A 26,893-nucleotide genomic window follows, 5' to 3' on the forward strand; every position below is an offset into this window, starting at 1 on the left:
TATTATATAGATCATGACTTTGCTTAGTTTTGTAAATCAAAAAGTATCGGCCTATACCCAGTAAGAACTTGTACTCTTTTATATATTGTAGTTCTTCATTAGTTTAAGAAAAAAGTAAGTTTTTGCGGTAAATAAATGAAATCATATGAAATTTGCTACACAAAAAAAAAAAAAAAGAAAAAGAAATTTGACTCATTGTGGCATGCCAGCACGAATAAAATTCCTAAATAACCAGGAAACTTCTCAAGCATTATTTTTTTTTTTCTTTCGTTCAAATAGAAACTTTGATCTCTCCTAATAATGACTAATTGATATTGAGAAGTGACTGGCCGGTGATAGTTACAAAAGGTTATGTGGGGGTGGGGTCCAAATTGATGGCATAAAGTTAAAAGATTCACCTTCCTCCCAATTTCTCAATGACGCTCAGAGCCTCAGACAATAATATCTTTCCTCTTTCCTGCTCGTGCATTGCAAGGTCCCTAGCTATTTTCTAATGGAGCTGATGAATTTGGCAAATGGCCATGGGGAATGTTATACCTGATTATAATTTGAGGAAGAAAAACTTGGTTGTGTGTGAAAGTGTTGCATAGAGATAATTACGATAGAATTAGTCTTCCATCATTATGTGGCTTGTCACATGGCCATAGGAGTAGAGCATATGGCCGCTCTACCATCAGGGAAAACTTGATAGCAATCACCAACAGCACACAAATGAGTAGAAAGATATCCCATGCAGAGGGCAATTAGGCAGTTAATTTTGAGTTCACATCTGCACCCCACAAGGTGGCGCCCCACAATGTCCCACAGCGCATCCCCACTGTGTAGTGGGAACATCTCCTGATGATAATACCAGACCCGATGATGATGAGATGTCATCATCGGGAGATATTCCTAATACAAGGTGGGGATGCGCTGTGGGACGTTGTGGGGCACAGATCTAAACTCGCTAATTTTGTGTTCAATGGGTGGTTATACCTGTAAAAGAGAGAGAACTAAATGCCCTTTTTAGGCTCCGTTTGTTTACAGTGAAATTTCATTTGTTAAAATGCATGGGAGTACAAATCAGATTCAGAAGAGTGTAAATTCTGGGTCACTTTTGTTTTGGATTTATTTTGTTTCATCTGTACTGCAAACAAGCAAAACAAATGAAATAAATCATCCAGCCAATATTAATTTCATTTGTATTGTGAGCTCCTTAATGGGTAATGGTTGAATATCTCATGTTGGTTTGATTTCTAGCTAGAACTCGTAAACAAATGAAACGAGTCATCCGGCCAGTTAGACAGTACAACAGTTATCAAATAGCAGCCCTTAATTGTTGTAATTATCCCTGCACTGATTGTCGATCTTGAAGTTGGTGTGTCTTCAATGCTTGTATCAGCTTAATCCTTGGAAGCATCATCAATGGAGTTTTCCATTTCCTGATTTTTGTTTTGATATAGAGAAAAACTCCGCGTTAGATCCCACTAACATAGTAGTGAGCTTAGAAAGAATAACCACAGAGCTAACAATCTCTGGAACAACATGAAATCCTCTTGAATCAATAAAGAGAGAATTGAGAAAATCTTAAAATGGAAAATTTTAAAACTCCCTTCAATACTAAAGTTTTGTTAAATGTTAAAAATTCTTTACAATGCTTCCACAGCACCCATTTCTAATAAATGAAATCATAATTCAAGACCCCCAAAAAAATCTAATTAAGATAAAATTTTTAAAACTCAAATATAATCTCCAAATTGACACCTTAATTGCTAGTAAAATTATCACAACTTTTTTAAATCACTTAAGATTTGCTTGCTCTAGGACTTATTGGATTAGTGATTGAAAATTTTCTTTGATGACATCATAAAGATGGAAGTTTAGTATTTTACTACTCAAACCAAAACAGAGGAGCAGTAAGGTAACCATGAAGTATGAACTGAAAATGAAAACCTGAATTTCTGTTATTGGGCATTCACTCACCTTACCATATTGATCAAGCGTCAAAAAGTGGCATGACCCCCAATCTCTATTGCAAGATATAGTCGTTGCATGATCAGAAATGGGGTTCATAAGGAAGATGTAGAGCTAAAGCAATGTAAAGCTATGACAAGTGCGAAAGCAAGAGATTTCAGAGGAAACCTCTTTGGGGTTAAAGCAAAGTCTCTAGTTTTCTACGTCTGTCGCCTGTCGACAATTGATGTTGCGGAAGCCACAACTACATGGCAGGCTATTTACTTGGCAAGGCATGGCTTGAAATCTTCTAATAGTTCACTGCTTACTAAGAAAAATTACTATGTCTTGGAAAACCCAGGTACCCAACTCACCATTGAAGGCATTTGAAATATAACAGAGAGAAAGCATCTCAATAAGTTCTCTGTTTTTAGTCTCCTTTTCAAAGAATCATAGAAAGGTCCAAAGTGGCCGATCGTGTAAAGTAGCCTGGGTTTGAACTGTAAACCCAGGTACCCAACTCACCATTGTTGGGGGTCTATTGGTTTGTACTAGTGGCTCACTGGCTCTGTGTGACCGTGTCTGTGGCTGAGATATGCAAGAGGCTAAACAGCTATTTTACTTGCCTCCTTTTCGAAGTTCCTTTGTGTGGATAAGGCTTATAAAGAAGGGAAAGTACTATTTACGACAAGGTAAATTCTCTCGTTTGTATTTTCCTGGTAAGCATTTCTTTCTTTATTTGTTTATGGCTCGTCATATAAGACTTCAGAGGTCACCCACTGAACTGTCTAGAGACCCTCTCTCTCTCTCTCTCTTCACAAACACAGCAGCTGTATCGCCTCTTGCAGCAACAGATTTTCAAAATCTGGGACGGGAGCTCCTCTCTCGAACGCTTTACATCTCAAGACGCCGTAGGAAACTTGAGTAAAGATACGCTTTTCCTCTTGTTCTACTCCAATATATTATATAGAAATCTTCCCGGACTCCTCCATCTTTTCCCCTTTCTTGTTTATCTCTGTGGAAAGCTTTCTGGGTCTCATAAATGGAGGATCAAATGGTCTCATCTTTAGACGGTAGGAATGGTAGTATCAGTAGAAGTAGCAGCTCTGTCGTGAACCTTTATCCCCTCAGTTGTTACTACTTTGGATCCAAAGAAGCTGTTACCATCAGGGATGAAACCTTGGCCGATCGTGTACAGCGCATGAGGACCAAGTAAGTTACCCTATATTAAATTATTAATCCTTCCGTCTATTTTTAGCCGAGAGAATGGTTTCAAGATTATCCAGGCTTCTGAATCAATTCTTTCCCCCCTTCATATTCAAGCTATGCTGCAAACGGGTTAAGGACTTGTGTGGAAGCAGTCATGTTGGTCAGTTCTCTGTTTCTTTTTCTTTCATTCCTTACAATTTTCCTTTTAGCTTCAAGGTCGAAACTTTAAGCTGTTAGTTTATCTGATAAAATATTAAACATATGGTGTCTGCATTTTGGTGAAAGAAGCTTTACAGAATTTGGAGGCTAAGACTGATCTCCTTGCAATTTCGCATATAGTTTTGATGTCTCTTTTTTATATCAAAATGTCTACTGTATTGTCTGCACATAGTTGTTGCAGAAAGAATTGGGAGTTCAATTGTGGTGTTGATCGGATGGCTTCGTATTGGCATAAGAAAAACAAATGTCTTTGGATTGAATATTAAGAGAAGTTACAGAAAGATCTAATACCTCTGAAAACAACTTACTTGATATTGTCTGGGTCCATATTTAGCAGACAAGTCACTAAGTGTCAATAATTGCATCATTTATATTACTCCTGCTATTTTTGGTAATACAATGGAAAGGAACTACACAAGTCTGGTAGCTTGTTCTAATAATCTTGAACGTTACGTTATTCTTCTCTGTGAGTGTGCAAGACTACCTAATCCTGCTTACATCAGACTCTGCACGCACAAGCTTTGGTATTTGATGAGATGGAGGTCAGAGGCTTTATATATTTAGGCTTTTGCATGTGGGTCATCTTGGATGGTGCTATTCTTGACATCTAGCTGGAAGAAGGATCAAGGGTATTGTGAATCTAAGAATCTTTATGGAGAGTTGAGAGTTCAGAAATCCAAGTTGGCGATAGCAGCCAACCATGCTTTTGGGTCTATGATTCCTATTGAGGATGTCATTGTTTTGATGATTATTTGTTGGTAAATATTATTTACCCATAAAACCGTATAAGATTGCTGAATTTCATTGGAGACTGCATTTTCTCATTGATTGGGTCCGTTAAAAAATCAGAATGGTAGATATTAATATCATACCATGTTAGTCATAAGCTGGATGCCCATATTGGTGCATTTACTTGGTGTAACAAACTAAAGTTCCGTACATGTTGCCAGGTGCATGGGTATCTGTTCCTTCCACTAGTGGTAGCAATTAAAACTTGTTTCATTCCTTACTCATGTATGTTAATTTCATCAGTCAACAATATGATCATATTTTGAACCTGGTTTGAGAGGCCCTAGTTAGCTTAAAGGTCTATATCAATGATTTTTCATTTGATAGAATCTTTTCTTTAATTTTTCAAGCTGCAAATTTGTATTGCTTTTCAAGAGATATGGCCATATCCTTCTTAGGTTGCTTTTGATTCCATGCAAAAGGGGTAGAAAATAAAGATTTTACAAGAGATAGTTCTGACATATATTGCTAGAGTTGCTATGCTGAAAAACTTGAGAGATTAACATTTCTGTTGGTGAAGTTTTGTACCATGTGCTGTTACTTTCAAATGACCATGTAACTGTTGTTGAAACAGGTAGAGCTGTTCAAACATCCTCATTTGTTAGTACTACAAGTAAGGAATTCCTTCTATAAGCTTCCTGGTGGCCGCTTACGACCAGGTGAATCAGGTATGCTTCTCTTACATCCATCATTCTTCTTGGCAGCATAATTATCAGTTAAGTCATTCTGATTTTGGGGTGAAGAACTTCTCTTGACTTCTAGAGAATACTCTTGTAATTCAGAAGGTTTCTATTTGTTTAGAATGCACATTCTCAATAATTAGGAGCTTCAAATTTCCAATTTTTAAGATGTATATGTTTGCTTTCTATTCATGTAAATTAAAATTATTTTAAAAAATTCCTCAGCTAAAATGAACATGTTTTGTAGACACCGACGGACTGAAGCGCAAGCTTTCAAGAAAGCTCTCTGTTAATGAAGATGGCACCAGTACTGAGTGGGCGGTTAAGTGACATCTTCTGTTACATTTGTGTTGTGATGCTGCCAATAAAAAAAATTGTGTTGTGATGCTTTCGTCACAGAAATATGCATTGTATTTATACCAAAGTAATATAAGGTGCTTTTATTCTTGACCTTCAGGTTGGAGAATGCCTTGGAATGTGGTGGAGGCCTGACTATGAAACTTTGATTTATCCATATTTGTCACCAAATGTAAAAAAGCCTAAGGTTGTTGCTTCTCACAAGCTATGAACTTGAAGATTTGGTGACATACTTTGCCTAATTGATTTCTCTATTATTATGTAGGAATGTATAAAACTCTTTCTTGTAAGGTTGCCGGAGAGTAGAAAGTTCATTGTACCGAGAAACATGAAATTGCTTGCTGTTCCACTGTCTCAGATTCATGAAAACCATAAGGTATAAGAAATTACTAGAAGTTACATAGTACTTAGTAATGGTCTTATTGATTTATATGCATTATTAGGTCTTTGATGTGTTTATGCTATTGCATTTTGTAGACATATGGTCGAATAATTTCTGGAGTTCCACAGTTGCTGTCTAAATTCTCCTTCAACATCATTGAAGCCTGAGTTGTACCTTTCAATTGGGACCATCTGGTTATAGGGTTGAAGTATGGAAGAACAAATTTTGGAAAATGAGATATATCTGAAAGGGATGGGTCATATGGATGACTTTAGATACTGTGTTAACTCTGCAGAGTGGTTATGGATATCATAGCCTTGTAGAGGTAGTTTCTCTGTCATAGCTTCAACAAATTTTGAGATGTTTTTCAATACAAGTCTTCCTGTTCAGTGTGTTCACATTATTTGTGCAAATATTACTCTCACTCTGTCAATGTTTAGTCTGTTTGATTACAAAAGAATCAAGTTTTGATCAGTCAGTTGCTATACGAGGAAACAAATTCAGAACCTAAAATTGTCATTAAGTAATGATAAGACAAGTCCAGAACTTGAAAGTGGCCATGAATGTGTAATCCAGTATAAGGTCATATCATTTTGAACAATACATCTAAGCATAGCTGGTAGACTATGAACCAAGGAGATCAAAGAAACAACTGAAATGTTTAATAAGAAGGTATGAAGTAGGCAAAATATATTCCTGTTTTCAAGCTATGTGGTGGATGTAATACCATTAAATGGGAGGAAAATACCGTGGCTTTTAGATGAACCTTCTAAAGGTAGCTGTTAAATTATATCATATCTTCTGTCACTCAGTCTACAAAAATTAAGATATTTGATACCAAATCAGTTTTGTGATGTAGTGCTTATTGTATGAGTTGGATATGTTTAAATAAATAAGAACGACAGCAAAAGATATTAGTAAGGTTTACGATCATGAAAACTTCTAGAGCTGCTCCTATCAACAAGGGGGAGGGAGGGAAGGAAGGGAGTAAGGCTAAAAATTCAAAGGTCTAATTGGGATGAAAAAGTAGTAGTGAACTAAAGGAGAGGCAACCCCCCCTCCCAATGGGATTGATCTGTGTATGTACTTCGACCATTGTTTTTTGGTTATTTGCAAGTACTGTTAGCTATGCAAGTATCAAATGGTTGGTAGAGTTTTCACAACTTGAAAAATGTACCCATAACTGGCTGTCTAGCAATGACTCAAGATGTTGCCTAGAGTCCATTGTCATGATTACTCATATAGAAAATATCTGCAAGTGTGCCTGTGTGGTATGCATTTATGTTAAATGTATGATTCAAAGATGTCCGGAAACCATCCGACATCTTTCCCCCACCCCCACCCCCACCCCATCTTTTACAATTTATTATGCTTTCTTGGCGTGCAAGCACATGAATTTTATATTGTGCTAAATTAAAAATGACAATCCTTTTTCTGAGATATGGGCATGAAGCACCATGCCCTGTTCATGTGTTAGGCACATGCCTTGCAGCAAAAACTTACGACTCTCTGATTTTTTTTCATCACTTGTATCATTCATGCAAACCAGCTTAACCTAGTGCATTGTTCTTTGCAACTTAGATGGCCTAAATTTTGTTAGGAGCCTGTGATTTGTGAAATAAGCTTATCTTGTTTCAGGTATCCAGGAGTCCGTGTCAGATGCCATCACATCTTGGTGCTCTTGTTACATATTGTTCATATCCTTTTTAGATTCTTATCCTTACATGTTTTCATACCTGATGTGCATGTGTGGTTTGTACATGTGGTATTTTGATTATCTTCTCCCCCCCCCCCCCCCCCCTTTTTTTTCCTTCAGGAACTACAAACAGGGGAGTTTCTGGGGACCATGGATTATTCCCCCCGCATTCTCTTTCTAGTGGTGCATAGAAAGCAGCTAGTTGGGATAAACTTGGCATGTAAAGTTGGGACATAAGCAAGACTAGATACAATATTTGATTTAAAGTAAATTTGGTAATCATCTTTCATTCTCTAGCAGTATTTCTTGCTGCCACATGATAAACATGGTTTTTTACCCAGATGATTTGATATGTTGATCTCTTTCTAGATTGGTTTCTCTAACCTCCTCTGTACATGTTGTTTGGGTAATGTCATATGATATTGTTTAGGTAAGCTTATCTTATTAAGCCCCTTTTATCTCTGGTTTCTCAGATTCATTTGTAATGAACCACCCTTTCTTGGCCTGAGAAAAATGAAAGCATCATGCTTAGAAAATGAACTAGGACCCTGCAGTTACATATCAATAAATGCATGACTCTATAATGGATGTGCCTTACATAGAGATGAAATTGAAGTCTCTTTAAACTAGGCGTATCAAGAAGGCTCAAAGGCCAAGCTTGCCAAACATGTACTACCGCTTGCAATTGAAACCATGAAAACAGTCTCTCTTTTCTTGTTCTAGTTGTACCATAGTGAAAATAATGTTTATGATGGATTGGTGGTGGCAATGATCAAGCATATGTTTGGTTCCGTGACAGTTTCTTGAGGGGTTGTTTATCAGATAAACGTTTATCTGATAAATGCTGCTTTAAACGTTTTTTGCTTTTATTGTTTGGTTAGACATTTTATGGAGTGTTTCATAAAACACCCCATAAGAGTACTTTCCACATTAGCATTAATGAACGTTTCTTTGAACTTTGATTGTTTGGTGGGGCATTTCAAGAAGCAACCGCATGAACCATTCAGTGTGGCATATTATTTACTTGAGTGTCATTGAATCGATCTAACGGTCCAAATTACTTGAGTGTCATTGGACAGGTTCCGCTCGATCTAACGGTCCAAATTACTTGTCATTGGACAGGTTCCTCCGAGCGGAACACCTGCACGATGAGATCAACTCATAGATGGACAAGTTCCTCTGAGATGGAAAACTTGTCGTGGACCAATATCGAGTCTTTACAGTTGCTTATATGGAGCAAAGCAGCGAAGCTGCTGCTCTAGTTTTCCCCAGCTTTGGAGCTGCACCTCCAACATAGACTTGCGTTTTTCGCTCGGAATGAACCTAAAGTTTGCAGAGATTGCTGTGAGGACAACCATGGTGTTTTCTTTAATTTCCAACTGTCTAAACCTACTCGTAGCTTTTGGGTAACCGTAGATGATGAAAGAAGGAAAAGCAAGAAAATACCTGTAACGGATTTGTTTCCCCTGCTTCTGATGCAGGGGTTGGGGTTGACCTTGTACCGGTGGTTGCTCCGGTTATCTGTGGGCCGCCGCCCGCAACTTGGCCGGCGTCGCTGCTATAGATTGTACCGCCTTCTACTGCCTCGACGCCACCGAAGTGTTTGAAGCACGGCAAGGAAGCAGAGGAGGCCTGGGAGAAGCTGGTGGCAGGACCAGGCACCAACCGCTTGGCATTTCTTGTACAAATCCAAAGACCATGTGAACGATGATGGTGGCAGGGCCGGGAGAAGCTGCCTGACGATGCACCGGTGAACAACGATGTTGCGACTCTGGGATAAGCTGGTGGCAGGCCTAGGAGAAGTTGCCTGACAAGGTACCAGTGAACGCGATGCTGCAAAAAGCCTAGGAGAAGCCGAGAAGCTGCGACTCGGTGCACGACGACGCACCGGATTAGAGTTATGGCCCGCCACATCGGCAACCACGTCATCGCCAAGTTAGATCCACGTTTCGTGAAACGGTGAGCCGTTGAGGGAAGCGAGAATTTGAAGCTTCTCCCAACGGCTCCGTTCACAAAAATCAGGCATTTACGTTTTTCTAATTTTTTTATAAACGTATGTGGCATTCATGTGATGGCGTTTATTGAAAAAACGCCCGTAAAACCAAATATGCGCCAAAGTATCATATCGGATGGCTTAGATGCATATATAGTTTAGAAATTATCGAAACAGGATAGGAACTGCGTACAATACATTATTAACCTTAAATCAAAGTCAAAATATCTACCAATAAGGCATAAAGACATGAGAAATGCACACCTTAATAGGTCATATAAAGACAAGCATTGCAATCAATAATAATGAGACTAACATGTATACATTATTACATCATACAATAATCATCTTTTATAAATTTTAATTTTTATTAAAATTTTGGAAAACTTTATTTATTTAGATTTTTTATATGAGTAATAACTATTTTTTTAAATAGTAAATATGTTTTCATTTTTAAAATATGATTTATATGTAAATTAAAACATATAAATCATTTAAGGTAAATAAAATAAATTATTTTTATAACTTTTGGTTTTTATTAAATATTTGAAAAAAATTGAATCTTAATTTATTGATTTTAGGTTTTATAATTACAATTTTATTTCAATTTTTTATAATTACAAATTTGAATTTTTATTAAAATTCAAAAAAATATACAGTTTGTCAAATTAAGCACTGAGCATACTGGTGCATATTGGACCATATTCATCTATACAACACAATACGGCCCGGCATGAAAGCCTATCATATGTGTACGCATGACTTGTGGGATATATACCCAATAAGTCATGGCATATCCCAACATCTCGTATCTGTGACTATGGATATGGGTACTATAATACCCTACATCGAGAATATTGCATAAATACCTTCAACATTGTTGTACCGTAGGTACAAATGGCTGTAGGAAATTTTGGGCAAAATGACTGTAGGAAAGGGGATAATTTCCTAATTGACCGATATTTTCAAATCCTAATCTTCAGTAAACAAAGCAGAGTCTGAACGGGCTTGTTGCTAATACTTTTAGAATGTTTGAGTTTTCGATGTTAGATATCTTGAACACTTAAGAATAAAATATGTCGCCATCACATCATGAAGAGTAACATGATTTGGGGATTCTTTTCATTTTGTCGGTTAGACTTTTGATAACCTCAAATTGATGTTACACTTCTTAAGTGGAAGCTTATCTCCCTCCTTTATTAGAGTTGAAATCAGCTCCCAAAAGATTGTCCCCACAACTTTCTACAGCACATCCGTGCTATGTATTTGGAACATCTTCTATCATCATTTCTCCCTCCTTTATTAAAGTTCAAATCAGCCCACATAAGATTGTTTCCACAACTTTCCACAGCGTGTATTAAAAATATCTCCGGATGATAATACCAGAAATCTTGTGGGACGTTTGGGGCATTGGTCCATCCTCTGGTTCATAACTAGAGGTGGGTGGGTCATTTTCCTCTGTGATTGGTTTCTCTGACGGGCTGTTGCTGGGTGTAATTATAAAATCTTAGGACAAATTAGGCCTGTCAATGAGTTTGGTTCTACCTGATGGAACCGATTATATTGGTCCTATTTTTATCATCTCGATTAATAATTGTAAGGATGAGCAGGGGTCGCTTCAGTTTGTTTTTAAGGTAGAACCTGGAACTAAAACCTATTCTGTTAAGATTGGTTATGATCTTGGCGGCTTCAAAGGTGATTCTAGGGCTTATCTTTGAAACCTGTTTTAATATCATTGTATTGGATAACAATCTATAATAAGCATTCCACATTTTGAAGTAGTTATTTTCAATTCATTCTCTTCCTGATGCTAAATATTAAAGTTATTTTTAATTTATTTTATCCATGGTATATAAAATTTCAATAATTTTGAGCCATTTTTATTAATGCTATTCATCTGATTGCAATCCAATTTCAATTTTAATCGAATGAGATTTTACCAAAAATATAGGTGAATCAAATTTGGATCAAGATATAATATATAAGGTGAATCAAATTTGAATTTACCTGCATCCGATTCAATTCAATCCATTTGGAGTGCTCTAAAATTTGGGGGCTGACATGACAAGTGTGCATACGGGTTCGAGTATGAGCAGAAAATCGAATCAAATTTGAATTTACCTATTTCTTTTTTACTTTGTGAGACGTTCTTCAAAATGTGTTAGCCCATACTCTCGCTACTAGGTATTGGGTTAACGATGGCATTTTGGTTTGGTTGTCCCCGCCTGATGTTATTAGTGATTTCTTTGGGCTTCGTTTGTTTGAGGTGTAAATCCAAAAATACATCGATGTAAATGAAAACCGGCGAGATGTGTAAATGCAAAAATTAAACCGGTCAATGTTAATTTTGCATTGTAATACGTTTGGAAGAAAATTGTAAATTTTTAGTGTTTATTCTACACTGTTTGGAATTAGCCTGGGTGTAAAACTACACAGAATTGAAAGGTGTCAATTTCAAACTGCTTACACCTGCTTGTTTGGGATTTATACGTTTGTGTGTGTACATAGCATGAGATTACACATGCTTACACTCAATTAAAAACGTGTATATGAGATCAACACCTGTGCGTGTATATAGAACCACACACATTTCGCTTAAACAAAGTCCAACTCACTTTGCTTAACAAAGCATTACACCTATGCGTATACACCTGTGCGTGTACATAGCATTAAACAAAGCCCAACTTTGGTCTTGCCTAGCCTACCCAACGACAACAAAGTTGGTAAAAATAGAAGTAGAAACCAAAGTGGAGTCAAATCATGACAAAATAAGAACTGTGAGAAAATATTTCAGGCATTTCAGGAAACCAAAGTGGAAGAAACCAAAGTGTAGAAACCAAAGAATCAAAGTCGGGCCTTTCAAGTTACTTTTCTGCATACACAAAATAAGAAAAATATTAAGAATGACAAAATAAACCTAACCACTGAACCATTTGATCATCTGTTTGTGGAGTTTCAGCTGTTGGATTATTCATCTGTATTTGATCAGCTTCTATAGATTTCCTACTAGGCTTCTCTTGAATTCTACCTTTCTCTGGTTCAGCAATTATTTCTATCTCCCCTTCCACTGTTTCATTCAACTTTTCAGCAGACTTCTCTTTGTTTTCATCAAGTCCAATGACCTGGACCCCAACAACTAGAGATGATTCATTTGCTACTCCTTTTCGAACAAGTTATAGAGCGATCTGTCAAAACAGTAAGCATGAACTCAGTACCAAGTTTGTGCATGTGCCCTTTTGCATGATGCGACTTTCTAACTTGCACTTAGATCACAGGTTTGGGCAAGAACTTTTGGGGGTTTAAAGTCCTGTGATTTCAAAACCTTGCTCTCCAGGTTGATCTCATGTCTATCTTGTGGTTTCTCTAACTTTTTCCTGTGAATGGTGTAGCATCTGTAATTGGTGTCACAACTGCATTTTGTTTAATCCTACTTCATGTCATCTAAAGCCCAAGGCTGGTCAATGGAATTCCTCAAAGTCAACCAAACTGGTCCTGGTTTCGAGGTTGTTGAAGTTTTGAGGTTCGGTACCCCTCTTTTTGTCATTAGATTTGGAACCCATGTTTATACCAGCCCTATACACTTCCCTCTTTTGGGGTTTGATTTCAAATCAGCATTGCAACACTAGGTTTCTATCAGAAGCTGACTCGCTCTCATAGGGAATCAATTGAGTTTCCAGGGTGGTAGAATAGCCCATGTACCTTTCCTCCCCCGAGGGCTCATGTCAATCTAAAAGTCTCCTACAAAAAACATAAGTCCAATTTCTACACTAACCGTAGGAGGACCAATCAGTCCTTATTTCAATTAGGAGAGGATATTCTCAATTTTTTTTCTTGTTTTTAGAAGCATGATTTCTGTTCATCACCTGATTATCACCATCAATGTTAAAAAAAAAAAGTGATGATAAGTGATAAATGGACCAAACAACTCTTTTCAGTCTTAAGCCTAATCAGTACAGTTTGAACTTGGTACCCCGACCCCTCTCTCTAAACAGCAAGTGTTTTGGATAGAGACCTGTCTAGGAGTGGTTATTTGGCATTAAGACCTCCTAAGGTAGCTTCCTGTTGTCTGGGTCATATCAACACACCTTGCTAACCAGAATACTCCTTTGAACTATTGCTGCTTTGGGAAGATAATCTTGTGGCTGCAGATCTTGAATGTTTAGGAAAAAGAAGCCTACTCTGAGGATAACTGTTTATAGCAGCAAAATCTCGACCTTGGGACTCAATATATCACTGAGGCTTGCTGAAACATGACAAGCCTACTTTGAATTGGACTCAATATAGCTAGGCACTTAAGCAAGGCAACCAACCATGGCCACCTTGCCGCCTTGACAACTATTTTTCCTGGCTAAGAAAACTAGAATTCCTAGTGTTCAAAGAACTCTTATCTATAGTCCTAGAACAATGAGATTTGTGGTTCCAAATCCATAAACCCATGTAAAATAATTCCAAATTGTGGCTTCATGTTCCAAAGCCAAACAGAAAAAGAAGCCAACCACCAACCAAATGCACCATGCGTCTTAACCTAAATCAAAATAATAAATTTATATGAAATTTGCACCAACAACATTAGCCTTATTTGCAAACACAATCTATATATTTCAACATTCCTACAATTACTTAATACCCCATTTCAATTCACATTTTGACCAAAAGGTGGTGAAGATTGACATTAAGTTGATGATTTAAATAGCATCTATCCAACATTCAATTAATCTAGCCAAGAGGCAAGTGAAACTCCTTCAAAAGAGAGAGTAAACAGCCCTATCATTCAAACATTCAATTCAATCCATTAACATGCATTATGTAAACCTACAATGAATTAAGAAATCTATATACTTCAAAAGGTTGTAAAAACAATATTTGTTGATGTGATGTAAATTCATTTGTTTAAAGGTTGACTCTGCTATTCTCTGTGTATATAATGAATCCATAGTGCTATAAATAGCTAAAGGTCCTGTAAAGAATGATACAATTGAGTAGAAAATGAAAAAAATGCAAAACAACAAGAAACAAGAGATGTTCACATGCCACTAATTGACTTCACCAACCAAGAATCAAAAGAACTCCAACCCCTAAGCGTTTATTGCAAAAACCCCTTATCACATAGCTGGTGTGAGTAGCTTAGATTCAGGTAGAAATTGAACAATTAGGAAGTGAGTTTGGTAGGATCTAGTTGAGGGAGAAATTAGATCCGTTTTCTACTAAGTCTTGTCACTCGAGAACAACCCCATTCTCCCCAAAAGCCTTGGAATAAAAAACCCAACATATTAAAATGGAATCTATAGAGTTAGTGCAGAAATCTATATATCCATACTATGCGACATCATTCAACTCCCCGACATATTAAATAGACTTCAAACCAGAACCAAGAAAACCAGTAGAGTAACGCTATATACACACAAAATAATAAAATCAATAAACAATAACAACGATAAAAATAATACACAACAACAATAATAACACACTACAAATCCAACAAAAACCACATGCGGATCGAGCACCAAATCCACCCTAGGAATGATGGAACATAGAAATCAACAAGGAGGGAAAAGAAAATAAAATAATATTAATATTAATATCTTTCTGGTTCTTCCGATGAAAACAATACCTGCACTGCAAGAGCTGGGATTGATTTCCCTTGAATATAGGATGGGATCTGCAATACAGAGCAGATCAATGAGAGGGAGATCCGAGAGGGGGTGAGAGAGCGAGAGATTGTGAGTGGGAGAACAGAGAGGGGTGAAAGAGAGATAGAGTGAGTGAGAGGGAGATCCGAGAGGGGGTGAGAGAGCGAGAGAGTGTGAGAGGGAGAACTGAGAGGGGTGAAAGAGAAATTGAGTGAGTGAGTGAGATTACCAGAAGTTCGGCTAGAGAGCTAACGGAGTAGACGAAGAACGGAGGAGAGAGACGCGCGAGACAGCCAAGGTCGAGTGAGAGGAGTTTGCCTCAATGACAGAAACTGACAAGTTTTACATTGATAATTTCGATGTATAATTTGCATCAATTATCGATGTAAAGAAAAATGGAAGTGGAGTTTTACACCGATTTTCGGTGTAAAGTTACATGCTTACCTAACATGTGTAAAACCGAACCGGGGTGTAAAGTTTACCCCGGTTCGATTTTCCACCCCAAATAAATGCAGCCTTGGTGAATAATTTTTTCTTTTGGAAGGAAAAAAATAAAAGGCTATAAGTTGGGCTGTAATTATTATTAGATGGAAGCAAGTTTGGGTCGACTTTTAGTTTGGTTAGTCATTTCAAAATATTTAAATTTAAAAAATTAAATTTAAATTTAAAAATATAGTAGTATTATTAAAAAATAAATTTGTGATATAAAATATTTTATACTAAGAAATATGGGAATTTTCCCACTTTCTCGTATTAAAAAATAATATTTGAAATATAAAATATTAATATATACCTATGATCAGGTCATTCGATTTTGGTCGGTTTACAAATGGTCAAATCGAAACTGATCCAACCTAGTCGAGTTGAGAAATTGTTGAACCAAAACTAACTGAAAATACTAGAAAATCAACTAACTTGGATCAAGTTGATTAGGTTGGTTGGTTTCATCAGTTTGATGAACAACCCTATTTGAAATTAATTAAGGTTATTTTTGTATAGTAAAAAAATTATTAAAAGTAATATATAAAATATAAATAATTATTAATTATTTAAATTTTTAAAAATATAAAACAATTGTATATTCTTATGTGTTTTTATTATTTACCTTTTGCTTCACAAATCTCATGCATCACATGTGTTCCCACTAGTTATTAGATGGAAGCAAGTTTATAATATAAATTAATGAATCAAGCCACTTAATTCAACATTCAGAACTTATAAAAAAACAAGGAGTCATAACCTTGTCATCTATCAATAAAAAAGTTGAAGTAAGTACTTTATGGAATGAGAATGACCGAAGGAGCTAAACTTTTTAGGCACTTGGTCCATTGTATGATATTTATTATAACTAGTAAACGAGAACGTGCATTGCACGTGGCAATTTTTTTTTCTTTATTTAAATTTTTTTATTGATGGATCAACATTCTTTATACCATTTTGGCCTACTTATTCTTGTTCATGTGGAACTGAGGGAACCCCGATTTCTTATGACATTAGCTCCAAGTATATTAGTCAAATGGGTGAAGTAGAAGAAGTGAAATTATAAGAGGACACAATGAGTTTTGGAAGAGATCTAAAGGTGAGAAGGTGAAGTGGTGAACCGAAAGGGTGTTTGTTCCTTTAGCCCAGTTTGGAAGGAGTACAAATACAAATATGTAGAGTGCAAAACCTTGTGTTTTATATTATTTTGCATGCATTTGCACTGTACATATTTGTATTAGTTCTTGGCTTAGGTTGGAAGGAGTACAAATGCAAATATGTGGAATGCAAAACCTTGTACTTTGTATGTATTTATATATATTGTACATATTTCTATTTATACCCTTTCTAAACTGAACCTTTTTTACAAGTTTTGCAAAAAAAATGATTTATCATCAACCATTAAAGCTTTATTAATATAGCTTGTGATTGGAATGTGGCTAGCTTCAACATTGTATTGTGTTATTCTTGCACCTTCAACTTTCTTAGTAGAATCCATAGCTTATATCTCATCATCATGTGTGTCGTTTACTTGCCAAAAATCAAACAAAATGATCTACTTTAGGGATGGCAATTTCCCATCCCTGATGGGTACCCAACTTTTCCAACCCGATAGCAGGGTGGGAGTGGGGACATGGATTAATAGGGATCCCCGACCAAGGTCAGATTCGAGGGTGGGGAATGAGGTCCCAGCCCCACCCTAACCCTGATTATACATATATAATGATAATATTTATATTATTTATATATTAAAATATATTTAAAATATTATTGATATTTTAATTAATTAATTATTTATTTTAAGTAATTTTATTTTTCAAAAAACCCATCCACTCACTATTAGATAGTTTAGATGGTTTATTAGAGTCAAAACCAATCCATAATTATTCCAACATTCAATTGACCAAAAGAGAGAGAGAGGGGAAGTATTAGTCCATTAAACATAATCCCACCATTGATTTTGTAACTTGTAAGGTTATATTTGTCTTTTAAAAATTTTTATTAGATATAATGCTAAAGCATTTGATAGGGAAGGTATTATTGCATTTTGAAAAGAGAATATAAGGATTAATATTTAACACAAAAATCAGGTGATGTTTAAGTCTTTTACCTTTGATTTAATTAGTGGAATTTAATGATATAAAAATACCTTAAATATAGGATTTAATGAGAGAAAGAGGGAGTTAATGTCTTAAATATGGGACTTAATTAAGGAATAAGGGTATTTTTTTTCAAAAAAAAATTCAGAAGCCATAGGAGCTATTCACACTTTTATAATAGTATAGAGAGGTTTAAGTCTTTTAACCTTGATTTAATTAGTGTTATTTAATGATATAAAATACCTTAAATATAAGATTTAATGAGAGAAAGTGGAGTTAATGTCTTAAATATGGGACTTAATTAGTGAAGAGGGATCTTTTAGTCAAAAAAATTCCATAAGCCATAGGAGCTATTCACACTTTAATAGTAGTATAGATATAGATAAAAGTGGATTCATTCTTTGACCGTCAATGTTCAAGAGCAAAACTCTCTCCTTGTATAACACATTAGGGCTCTCCTTCTTTAACAAGTTAGGTCACCCGGTGAATACGGATATTGTTACAACTTAACTTTCCTCTTTCAAGATTAACCATCATATCAAGATTTATTCAAATCATACATAATTAGGGATGGTAACGGGTGGGCTTGGGGAGGGTTTTGTAAATTCTAGATTCTATCTGCCTTCTTAAACCTTTCAACTTGTACCTGTCCCAAAATCCGTAGTAGGTTAGATTTTGAGAATTTAAACATTTTCTGCACATGAAAATGTAAAACCCTCTCCGACCCTACCCTCCTCATATTCAAGGGTAGGGGTGGATAAATAAGCAATAAACCCGTGTCTAATTTCTTATTCTTTCTTGCTATATATAAGCAATAAATAAGTAAAATAATACAAACAACAAAAGTTTCAATTATTTGATTACCAAAACATGTTAAAAACACAAACTATCAATTATCATTCACATACAAATCAAAATATCATTAAATTCAATACCTAGGGCATAAAGTTTATATGCTTTCCAACAATAAGTGCTCATGAGTGATAAAAAATATATTTATTTCAAACAGGGGTAGTATAGGTATTTTCAAAATGACATGGCAATCCAAGATGGGCCAAAATGAAAATAAGCAAGTATTGAATAAGCATTTTAAAATAAACATAAAATTTGGAATTCTTGAATAAGTACTTATTTTCAAGAATACAAACACAATTAAATGCTTATTGGTATGGTTCTGGCCCAAAATAAGTGATTATTTGACTAAACACTTAAAAATAAGCACTCCCAATTCCCAAACATGGGATTAATTGGTTGCTTATCAAACTAGGATATGCTATAATCAAAGGTGTGTACCTTAAGCTACATAACAATCAAGAGCGAAAACATTAGGCCGTGTTTGTTTGAGGTGTAAATGGGAATCGGGTAAATTTTACACTCTGGTCCAATTTTTCTAGCGTTTGAATGGGATGTTGTTTTACATTGCAAATGAGTGTAAAACTGCACTTTGGGAAAACTTTACATCAAGAATCAGTGGAAAGTTATCACCAATAAAATCAATATAAAACTCCATCTTCTTAGAACTCGATGAAAACTTCTCTCTCTCTCTCTCTCTACCTCACATTCCCGCCATCTTCGTCCCCAATATCTCCTGTTTTGTTTCCACACCAAACTGGTAAAGCTCTCGGTCAGGCTTGTCTGTGCCCCGGTCAGGCTTGGTCATGTAATTAGGCCCGTGGGCCTGACCTCAGGCCTAACACAATAAGCCCGATTGTGTTTCAGGTCGGGCTCGAAATTTGTCAAAAAAACCTGGCCCGACTCAGCATTATATATTTTATAAAATATATAATATGTATTTTATATATTATATAAAATATATAAATTATATAATATTTATTGAAATATATATTTATAATTTAATATATACATTTTTCATTATTTTCTTTATAATTTCTCTCTCTCTCTTTCTCTCTCTCTCTCTCTCTCTCTCTCTCTCTCTCTTTCTCTCTCTCGCTATATATATATATATGTATGTATATATATATTCAGCAACAGTATGGGCTAAATTTTGGGCTCGGGCCTTAGAAAAATCTGTTATAGAGTGAAAGCCAGGACCGGGCCGACCCATGAACAAGTCTAATTAGGGGTGATCATTTCCAATCTGACTTGACCTACCCCAAAAAATTTTGGACTTGTACCTTGTTCATGTAGAGGCCCAATAGGCCTTGAAGTTTATGGGTCTGGTGTGGGTCATGTGGCACAACCCACACATATATAATAATATATTATATGTATATAAATTTTATTTTTAACGTTATTATATTATTTTTTTCAATTTCATTTTATTATATCATATATAAACAATTATATACATCAAAATTCATATGGAATAAAATTTTATTTTTTTTAATTTATTAGCTATCTTGTTAATTTATTTTAAATTTTCATTATTTTTCAAAATTTTCTAAAAAATCGTGTATGAGAGAATCCACACCACACTGTCTTTTTGTAGGTCTAAGCAAAAACTTCTCTAAAGCTTTTGAAGTTTCTACTTGCTCCATTTTTAAATGGATCTTCTTTTAACTACAAATTCCCTCACCATCCATGCAATGACTTGAACACAATACTCATGTGACAAGTTTGGCTACCAAATCCTGATTCCTTAGAGTGATAAGTGGTTGTTCACACGATAGATTGGATTTTGAAATTCACTTTTTAGAATCTTCCAACGAGTATATCCAGTCCAACAACTATTTCCTTTCCAAAAAGAAAAATTAATTACCCAGAACCACTGCTCGGGTTTACATGTTTCTTGCTTAAATTGGTTTTCTTTTCTAATAACTACTTTCCTTTTCAAAAAAGGAAAATTAATTACCCATAACCACTAAAATGTTACACAAATTTATTCAGAAATACATTGCCATTTGTAGGGGTCTCATAAATTGTCCTCTCCCACTGCTTGTCTGCTCGGCTTTACATGTTTCTTACTTCGACAGAGCAAATTGGTTTGTGTTGGATTTTAATCTCATAAGAGATTAAATCCAATGGGTTTGATTGGTCAATTACATGAGAAATTGCACCTGCACACTTGGTTGAAAAATCAGTTTTTCTCTTACAAAAAAAAACCCAGTTTTGAACTTGTTCCACATTGGATAATTACAAGGTTTGTTTTCAGTATTTCAATAAGAGCTGATTTACACTCCTTAGAATTAGTAGAGGAGAGTATGGGGATTCGATACCGTGCAACGCGCGCGCACGCGTGTGCGTTGATGACCGTTGATCACCGTTGATGAGATCAACGGTCACGATTTGATCGGGTGTGATCAAGAGGCATAATTCAAAGTTAACAGTCACCAATTGTTAACAACTATTTAAAATTGTGACTGATCAAGGTGCCTTCTCTAAACCAGCACCTACTTTTCCTCATACCTCTTCACAAATTATTTAAGGAGCATGAATCAGACTCCAAAATACACAATTTCGAAATTCACTATCTCTCTCTCTCTCTGTCCGGTCTGCTACAGTCTCACAGAAGGTTTCTTTGGAGACTCTTCAACTTTGCTGGTTGCAGATTCTCGCCCAAGGCTCTGTTGTATCCTAGGAGCGAATTTGCCTGTAACCCAGCAGCAAACTCAGTAAAACTGAGTGGGGGAAAATAACGTTCTAAAGACAGTGTCTTCAGACGCGCCTCAGAGCTTCTCCTCCAAAGTTACAGTGACCCCATTTTCCCCAACAATTTTAGAATGTTATCCTGCAATGGAGGCGGAAGCAAGCATGACTTCTTTCTGACCACACTGAAGCTATACTATCTGTTGGACCTAAATCTGCAATCACTTCCTGAACCCACTAACAAAGACTCTAAGAAACTAAAGAAGGAAAGAGCAAAACGGGAAGATGGCTCACTTCTGTGCCAATGACACATACTGAATGCCTTATCAGATCGGCTCTACAACTTCTACAAGGAACTTACATCTCCAAAAGAAATCTAGAAGGCCCCGGAATTCAAACACAAGGTGCAAAAAGCAGGTACGAATAAGTATCTTATTGCAGAATACTTTGACTTCACCATGAACGACCATAAATCTATATTGGAGCAAGTTCATGAACTATAGGTGATAGTCAATAAAATTCGATCCCTTAACATCATCATTCCCGAATCTTTCCAAGTGGGAGCAATCATTGCCAAACTTCCACCCTCTTGGAAGGATTACAGGAAGAAGCTTCTGCACAAGGCTGAAGAACTTACCTTGGAGCAAATTCAGCAACACCTTTGTATTGAAGAAGAGTCTCGAATTAGAGATAGTAGGGATAAGACCCTAACCAGTATGCTGAACTCTAAGGTAAATTTTGTGGAAAACGGATCGAAGAAAACTAACCCTGCATTACAAGTAAAGAAGAAGGATGGGAACTTCAAAAAGAGCAACAATAAGAAAGGATCATGTTATGTTTGTGGAAAGAAGGGGCATTATGCCCGAGTCTGCCGATATCGGAAAGGCGGAACCAAGTCTGCAAACATGGTAGAAGACAATCTCATGGCCATGATTACTGAAGTCAACATGGCAGAATCGTCTTTTGGATGGTGGTTTAATTTAGGCACCACAGTCCATGTTTGTAAGGACAAGTCCTTATTCAAGACATATGAAGAAGTGACTGATGGTCAGGAGATATAGATGAGAAACCAAACATGTGCCAAAGTTGCTGGAAGAGGCAGCATAGAGTTGAACTTCACCTCCGGAAAGACACTGACTCTCCTGAATGTTCTCCATGTTCCTGACATTAGAAAGAACTTGGTCTCAGTAAATCTTGTTTGTAAGAGGGGATTCAAAGTTGTCTTTGAATCCGACAAACTAATCATATCAAAGAATGGGATGTTTGTTGGAAAGCGATATAGTTGTAATGGTATGTTCAAATTAAGTATTAATGAAGAAAAAGTTTATGCTTATAATGTTGATTCTTTCTCTTTATGGCATGATAGATTAGCACACTTGAATTTTAAATCCATAAAGAACATAAGCAAACTAGGTATAATTGCTTACAGTAATGAATCAACTGAAAAATGTGAAATATGTGTAAAATCTAAAATGGCTAAGAAACCTTTCCCTAGTATTGAGAGAAATTCTCAACTTCTAGAACTAATCCATTCTGACATCTGTGAACTCAATGGTGTATTAACTAGAGGAGGCAAGAGATACTTCATAACATTTATAGATGACTTTCTAGGTACACCTATGTCTATCTTATGAGAACTAAGGATGAAGCCTTTGACATGTTTAAACTATATAAGACAGAAGTTGAAAATCAATTAGAAAAGAAACTTAAAATCCTTAGAAGTGATAGGGGTGCTAAATACTTTTAAAATGAGTTTAATTCTTTCTGTGAAGAATTTGGAATAATCAGTGTTCTGCTCCCAATACCCCTCAGCAGAATGGCCTGGCTGAAAGGAAAAATAGAATACTTACAGAAATGATAAACTGCATGTTGTTAAAAGCTAATGCACCCTTAAACCTATGGGGGCACTCCTAACAGCCTGCCATTTACATAACAGAATTGTTTCTAAAGTTAATAACAAATGCCCATATGAATTATGGACATGAAGAAAACCTAATTTAGCATATCTAAAAGTGTGGGGGTGCTTAGCATATTATAGAGTTCCAGATCCTAAAAGAACCAAATTAGAACTCAAAGCTAAGAAAAGTATGTTTGTTGGATATGCAGAACATAGCAAGGCCTATAGGCTTCTAGACTTAGAGTCCAACATAATAATTGAAACTAGAGATGTTAAATTCTTTGAAAATAAACTGTGTTCTGAACCTGCAGAAAATGATTCCACAGAAAATGATAGAAAAACTCAGATAATAATGAGACTGAAAGAAGAAATGACACAACTATAACACCTAAAATAGGACTTAGAAAAAGTCAAAGACAAAGAACAGAGAAACACTTAGGTTTTGATTTTATCTCTACTCAGTCAGTTGTATTTTTGGTTGAGGCTAATAGAGAGAAGATTTTAAATAAAATACTCACTGTCCTAAACATTGAAAATGATCCAAAAGCCTATAGTGAGGCCATGACCTCTAGAGATGTTGCCTTTTGGACGGAAGCTATAAATGATGAAATTGATTCAATAATGTCAAATAACACATGGGTACTAGTAGATCTGCCTTCAGGATCAAAACCAATAAAATATAAATGGGTGTTTAGAAGAAAATACAGCACTGATGGAACTGTGCAAAATTTTAAGGCTAGATTGGTAGCCAAAGGATTTAGTCAAAAGGAAGGGATTGATTACTTTGACACCTATGCACCAATGGCTAGAACAACTCCTATCATAACATTTATAGCATTAGCATTCATTTATCACTTATCTATTCACCAAATGGATGTTAAAACCACTTTCTTAAATGGTGATTTAAATGAAGAGGTTTACATGGAACAACCAGAAGGATTTGTTCTTCTTGGAAATGAGAAGAAAGTCTGTAAACTGGTTAAATCACTATATGGATTAAAACAAGCACCTAAATAGTGGCATGAGAAATTTGATTCTTGCATTCTAGCTTTTGGTTTTAAACATAATAGTGCTGATAGATGCATCTACTCAAAATTCACTGAAAATTATGGAGTAATTGTGTGTCTTTATGTGGATGATATGCTTATTGTGGGTACAAATATGGTTGGTATAAATGAAACTAAAAACTACTTATCATCTGTTTTCAAGATGAAAGATTTAGGAGAAGTAGATACCATCTTAGAAATAAAAGTTAAAAAGCATAGTAACGGCTATGCATTAAGCCAATCACATTACATTGAGAAAGTATTTGAGAAATTTAAGCATTTAGGGTTTAAAGAATATAGCACGCCATATGATTCTAGTATAAAGCTAGTAGAAAATACTGGTAGAGCAATTGCACAACTTGAGTATGCTAGTGAAGTAGGGAGCTTGATGTATGTTATGCTTTGTACCAGACCTGATATTGCATTTGCAGTAAGTAAACTTAGTCGGTTTACAAGTAACCCTGGTGTAGAGCACTGGAAGGCAGTTGGGAGAGTTCTTGGGTATCTCAAGAGAACCTTAGAACTTGGCTTGTTTTATTGTGATTATCCAGGTGTACTAGAAGGGTACACTGATGCAAGTTGGATTACCAGTAATGGAGATAATAAGTCCACATATGGATGGATTTTTGTCCTTTGTGGGGGTGCGATCTCTTGGGCATTCAAGAGACAAACTTGTATATCTCACTCGACCATGGAATCAAAATTCATAGCCTTAGCGGTTGTTGGAAAAGATGCTGAATGGATTGGGAATTTATTATTGGATATAAAACTTTGGTCTAGTCCTATGCCTCCAATTTCCATTTATTGTGATAGTGAGGCAACTCTGTCAAGGGCCTACAATGGTACCTACAAAGGTAAATCCAGACATATAAGTCTGAGACATGAATTTGTTAGGCAACTGATTCAAGATGGAGTCATCACTATAACTTATGTGAGGTCAAGTAAAAACTTGGTTGATCCTCTTACCAAGGGTTTAGTCAGAGAATTGGTAAGAATGACAACCAAAGAGATGAGATTAAAACCCTTTACTTAGTCACCTGTAATAGTAACCAAACCTGAACTAAAAAACCATCAGTATTGGGTTTAATGGGTAACAACAAATTACAACAATGTGATTGTTAGCACTGACAATGAGAAATTTCCCATCACAACATAAACAGTGATGTCCGTTATGATGAGAGGTTGAGATAAACTCTTAATGAAGTTTTGAAATGTGTCAAATAACAGAACACATAATGGAACTTCACCTATGTGAACATAGAAGTGGTGCCGCTTCTCGTGAGGGTTTGGGTTTGCTCTTGGGATTGTTAATGAAACCAGGAAAAGAGCACATGGCCAAAACAGTGCTGAGCAAAATTTGAAACTCTTGCAGAGACTGAACATTTTTATGTGTATAGGTGTCTTCGGCCTGTCTTGAGAGTAGTTGGTTTAAGGTCTTACCACCAATAACTCTGACAAGGCTCCGAGATAACTATACTAACAAGAGGTTTAAGTTGATAAACACATTTTGTATGCATAACTGTGTCATAGTAGTTTGGATTGAGAGAACTATGTAATTGATCAATCAATGTGGGGGATTGTTGGATTTTAATCTCATAAGAGATTAAATCCAATGGGTTTGATGGGTCAATTACATGAGAAATTGCACCTGCACACTTGGTTGAAAAATCAGTTTTTCTCTTACAAAAAAAACCCAGTTTTGAACTTGTCCCACATTGGATAATTACAATGTTTGTTTTCAATATTTCAATAGGAGCTTATTTACACTCTTTAGAATTAGTAGAGGAGAGCAAGGTTTGTGACTTTTTAAACAGTCACAATGTTTGAAATTGTGACTGTTCAAGGTGTCTTCTCTAAACCAGCACCTACCTTTTCATCATACCTCTTCACAAATTATTTAAGGAGCATGGATCAGACTCCAAAATACACAATTTCGAAAACGTTCTAAAGACAGTGTCTTCAGACGTGCCTCAGAGCTTCTCCTCCAAAGTTACAGTGACCCTGTTTTCCCCAACAGTTTGTTTTTCTGATAACTGATTAGTGAGTTATTTCTCTGTCTTTCTCATTCAAGAAGAGGAAGAAATAGACAAACATGCTTACCTTTGCTGCCGCCGGTGAAATGGGAGGGAGTGTTCAGGTTCACGGATGACAGTGGGATGCTTAGAGGAGGAAATGGGATGCTTCGATCTATTAACTAATTTTTGTCATTTTGTGTCCGATTCAATCGGATTCCTTCAACTAACGAGTTAACGTTAATAACTTTTGAAGGTGTTGATGTGCAGGGGTGTTCATGGTTTGGTTAATCGAACTATTGGACAGTTTTTGTAAACTGAACCAATACCACCATTTTTTTCATTCCTCCAAATCGGTACCACCGTTTAAGTGGTTTGTCGGTTTCAATTTTTGACCGATTTGATTCTTCGATTCTTTAGTTCTTTGATTTTTTATATTTATAATATATATATTATATAAATATATGTATAATATTACATTATAAATAATAAATTATATATAATATATTATAAATATTATAAAAATATATAATATATTTATAAATAAATTATTATAAATATAATAAATGTATAGATTTATATATAATATATAAAACATACATATAAATATATACCGGTCGATTTGATTAATCGCCCATTTTTTTATAGGTTAATCAAAAATCAAACCGATCCTTCAATTTTTCAAAAATACTAAATTAAAGTCGAACCAGTCGATTCGATTAACCATATTTTCCTACTCCATTTTTTCAGTTAAATTCGATTTTTCGATTTTTCGATTTTTCATGGACACACCTAAGCGATGTGTTTGGGTTCACATGATGCGAACTCGAAAATGACATTGGACGGATCCACATCCGGGTTCGACTTTCTATCTCCTTAATTTACTTAACACGCGGCAATGGGCTTATCCGTACTTCTCCGATTTT

The 26,893-nt window shown here is 35.8% G+C and overlaps 1 protein-coding gene and 2 long non-coding RNA genes across 11 annotated transcripts; 1 reads left to right on the forward strand and 2 right to left on the reverse strand.

Annotated features, from left to right (window-relative positions):
- Positions 1-1,169: 1,169 nt before the first annotated feature.
- On the reverse strand, positions 1,170-8,832 carry LOC148846880 (uncharacterized). Its single transcript, XR_016101487.1, has 2 exons — positions 8,711-8,832; positions 1,170-1,421 (listed from the first exon to the last, which is right to left on the reverse strand). It is a non-coding gene; the product is annotated as an uncharacterized LOC148846880 (long non-coding RNA).
- Positions 1,416-9,404, forward strand: CFIM-25 (homolog of CFIM-25). Of its 9 annotated transcripts, XR_016101483.1 has the most exons (11): positions 1,809-2,624; positions 2,760-3,144; positions 3,256-3,301; positions 4,724-4,817; positions 5,077-5,150; positions 5,287-5,373; positions 5,452-5,562; positions 5,664-5,893; positions 7,207-7,539; positions 8,387-8,623; positions 8,746-9,404. XR_016101483.1 is itself a non-coding variant. In XM_088952608.1 (8 exons), exons 2-8 carry the CDS (start codon positions 2,975-2,977, stop codon positions 5,733-5,735), a joined length of 654 nt encoding a protein of 217 aa, XP_088808734.1. In that variant the 5' UTR covers positions 1,877-2,624; positions 2,760-2,974; the 3' UTR covers positions 5,736-6,042. The 9 variants fall into 9 exon arrangements, 1 of the variants encoding a protein (XP_088808734.1); XR_016101479.1 differs by having other exon boundaries at positions 1,416-2,624; positions 7,207-8,608; XR_016101482.1 differs by lacking the exon at positions 1,809-2,624 and having other exon boundaries at positions 2,708-3,144.
- A 2,601-nt stretch (positions 9,405-12,005) lies between these two features.
- LOC148846882 (uncharacterized) lies at positions 12,006-15,272 on the reverse strand. Its single transcript, XR_016101461.1, has 3 exons — positions 15,117-15,272; positions 14,869-14,916; positions 12,006-12,442 (listed from the first exon to the last, which is right to left on the reverse strand). It is a non-coding gene; the product is annotated as an uncharacterized LOC148846882 (long non-coding RNA).
- Positions 15,273-26,893: the final 11,621 nt, after the last annotated feature.

This window comes from Nelumbo lutea, chromosome 6 (assembly GCF_056320005.1).
Source record: "Nelumbo lutea isolate HS-2025 chromosome 6, American lotus-T2T, whole genome shotgun sequence".
Classification (NCBI taxonomy): Eukaryota; Viridiplantae; Streptophyta; class Magnoliopsida; order Proteales; family Nelumbonaceae; genus Nelumbo; species Nelumbo lutea.

Coding starts and splice junctions, on each gene's coding strand:
- CFIM-25 (XM_088952608.1), top strand. CDS start 2,975: ATGGAGGATCAAATGGTCTCATCTTTAGACGGTAGGAATGGTAGTATC. Junction 3,145..3,255: donor GTACAGCGCATGAGGACCAA/GTAAGTTACCCT, acceptor TTCATATTCAAG/CTATGCTGCAAACGGGTTAA. Junction 5,374..5,451: donor CAAATGTAAAAAAGCCTAAG/GTTGTTGCTTCT, acceptor ATTATTATGTAG/GAATGTATAAAACTCTTTCT.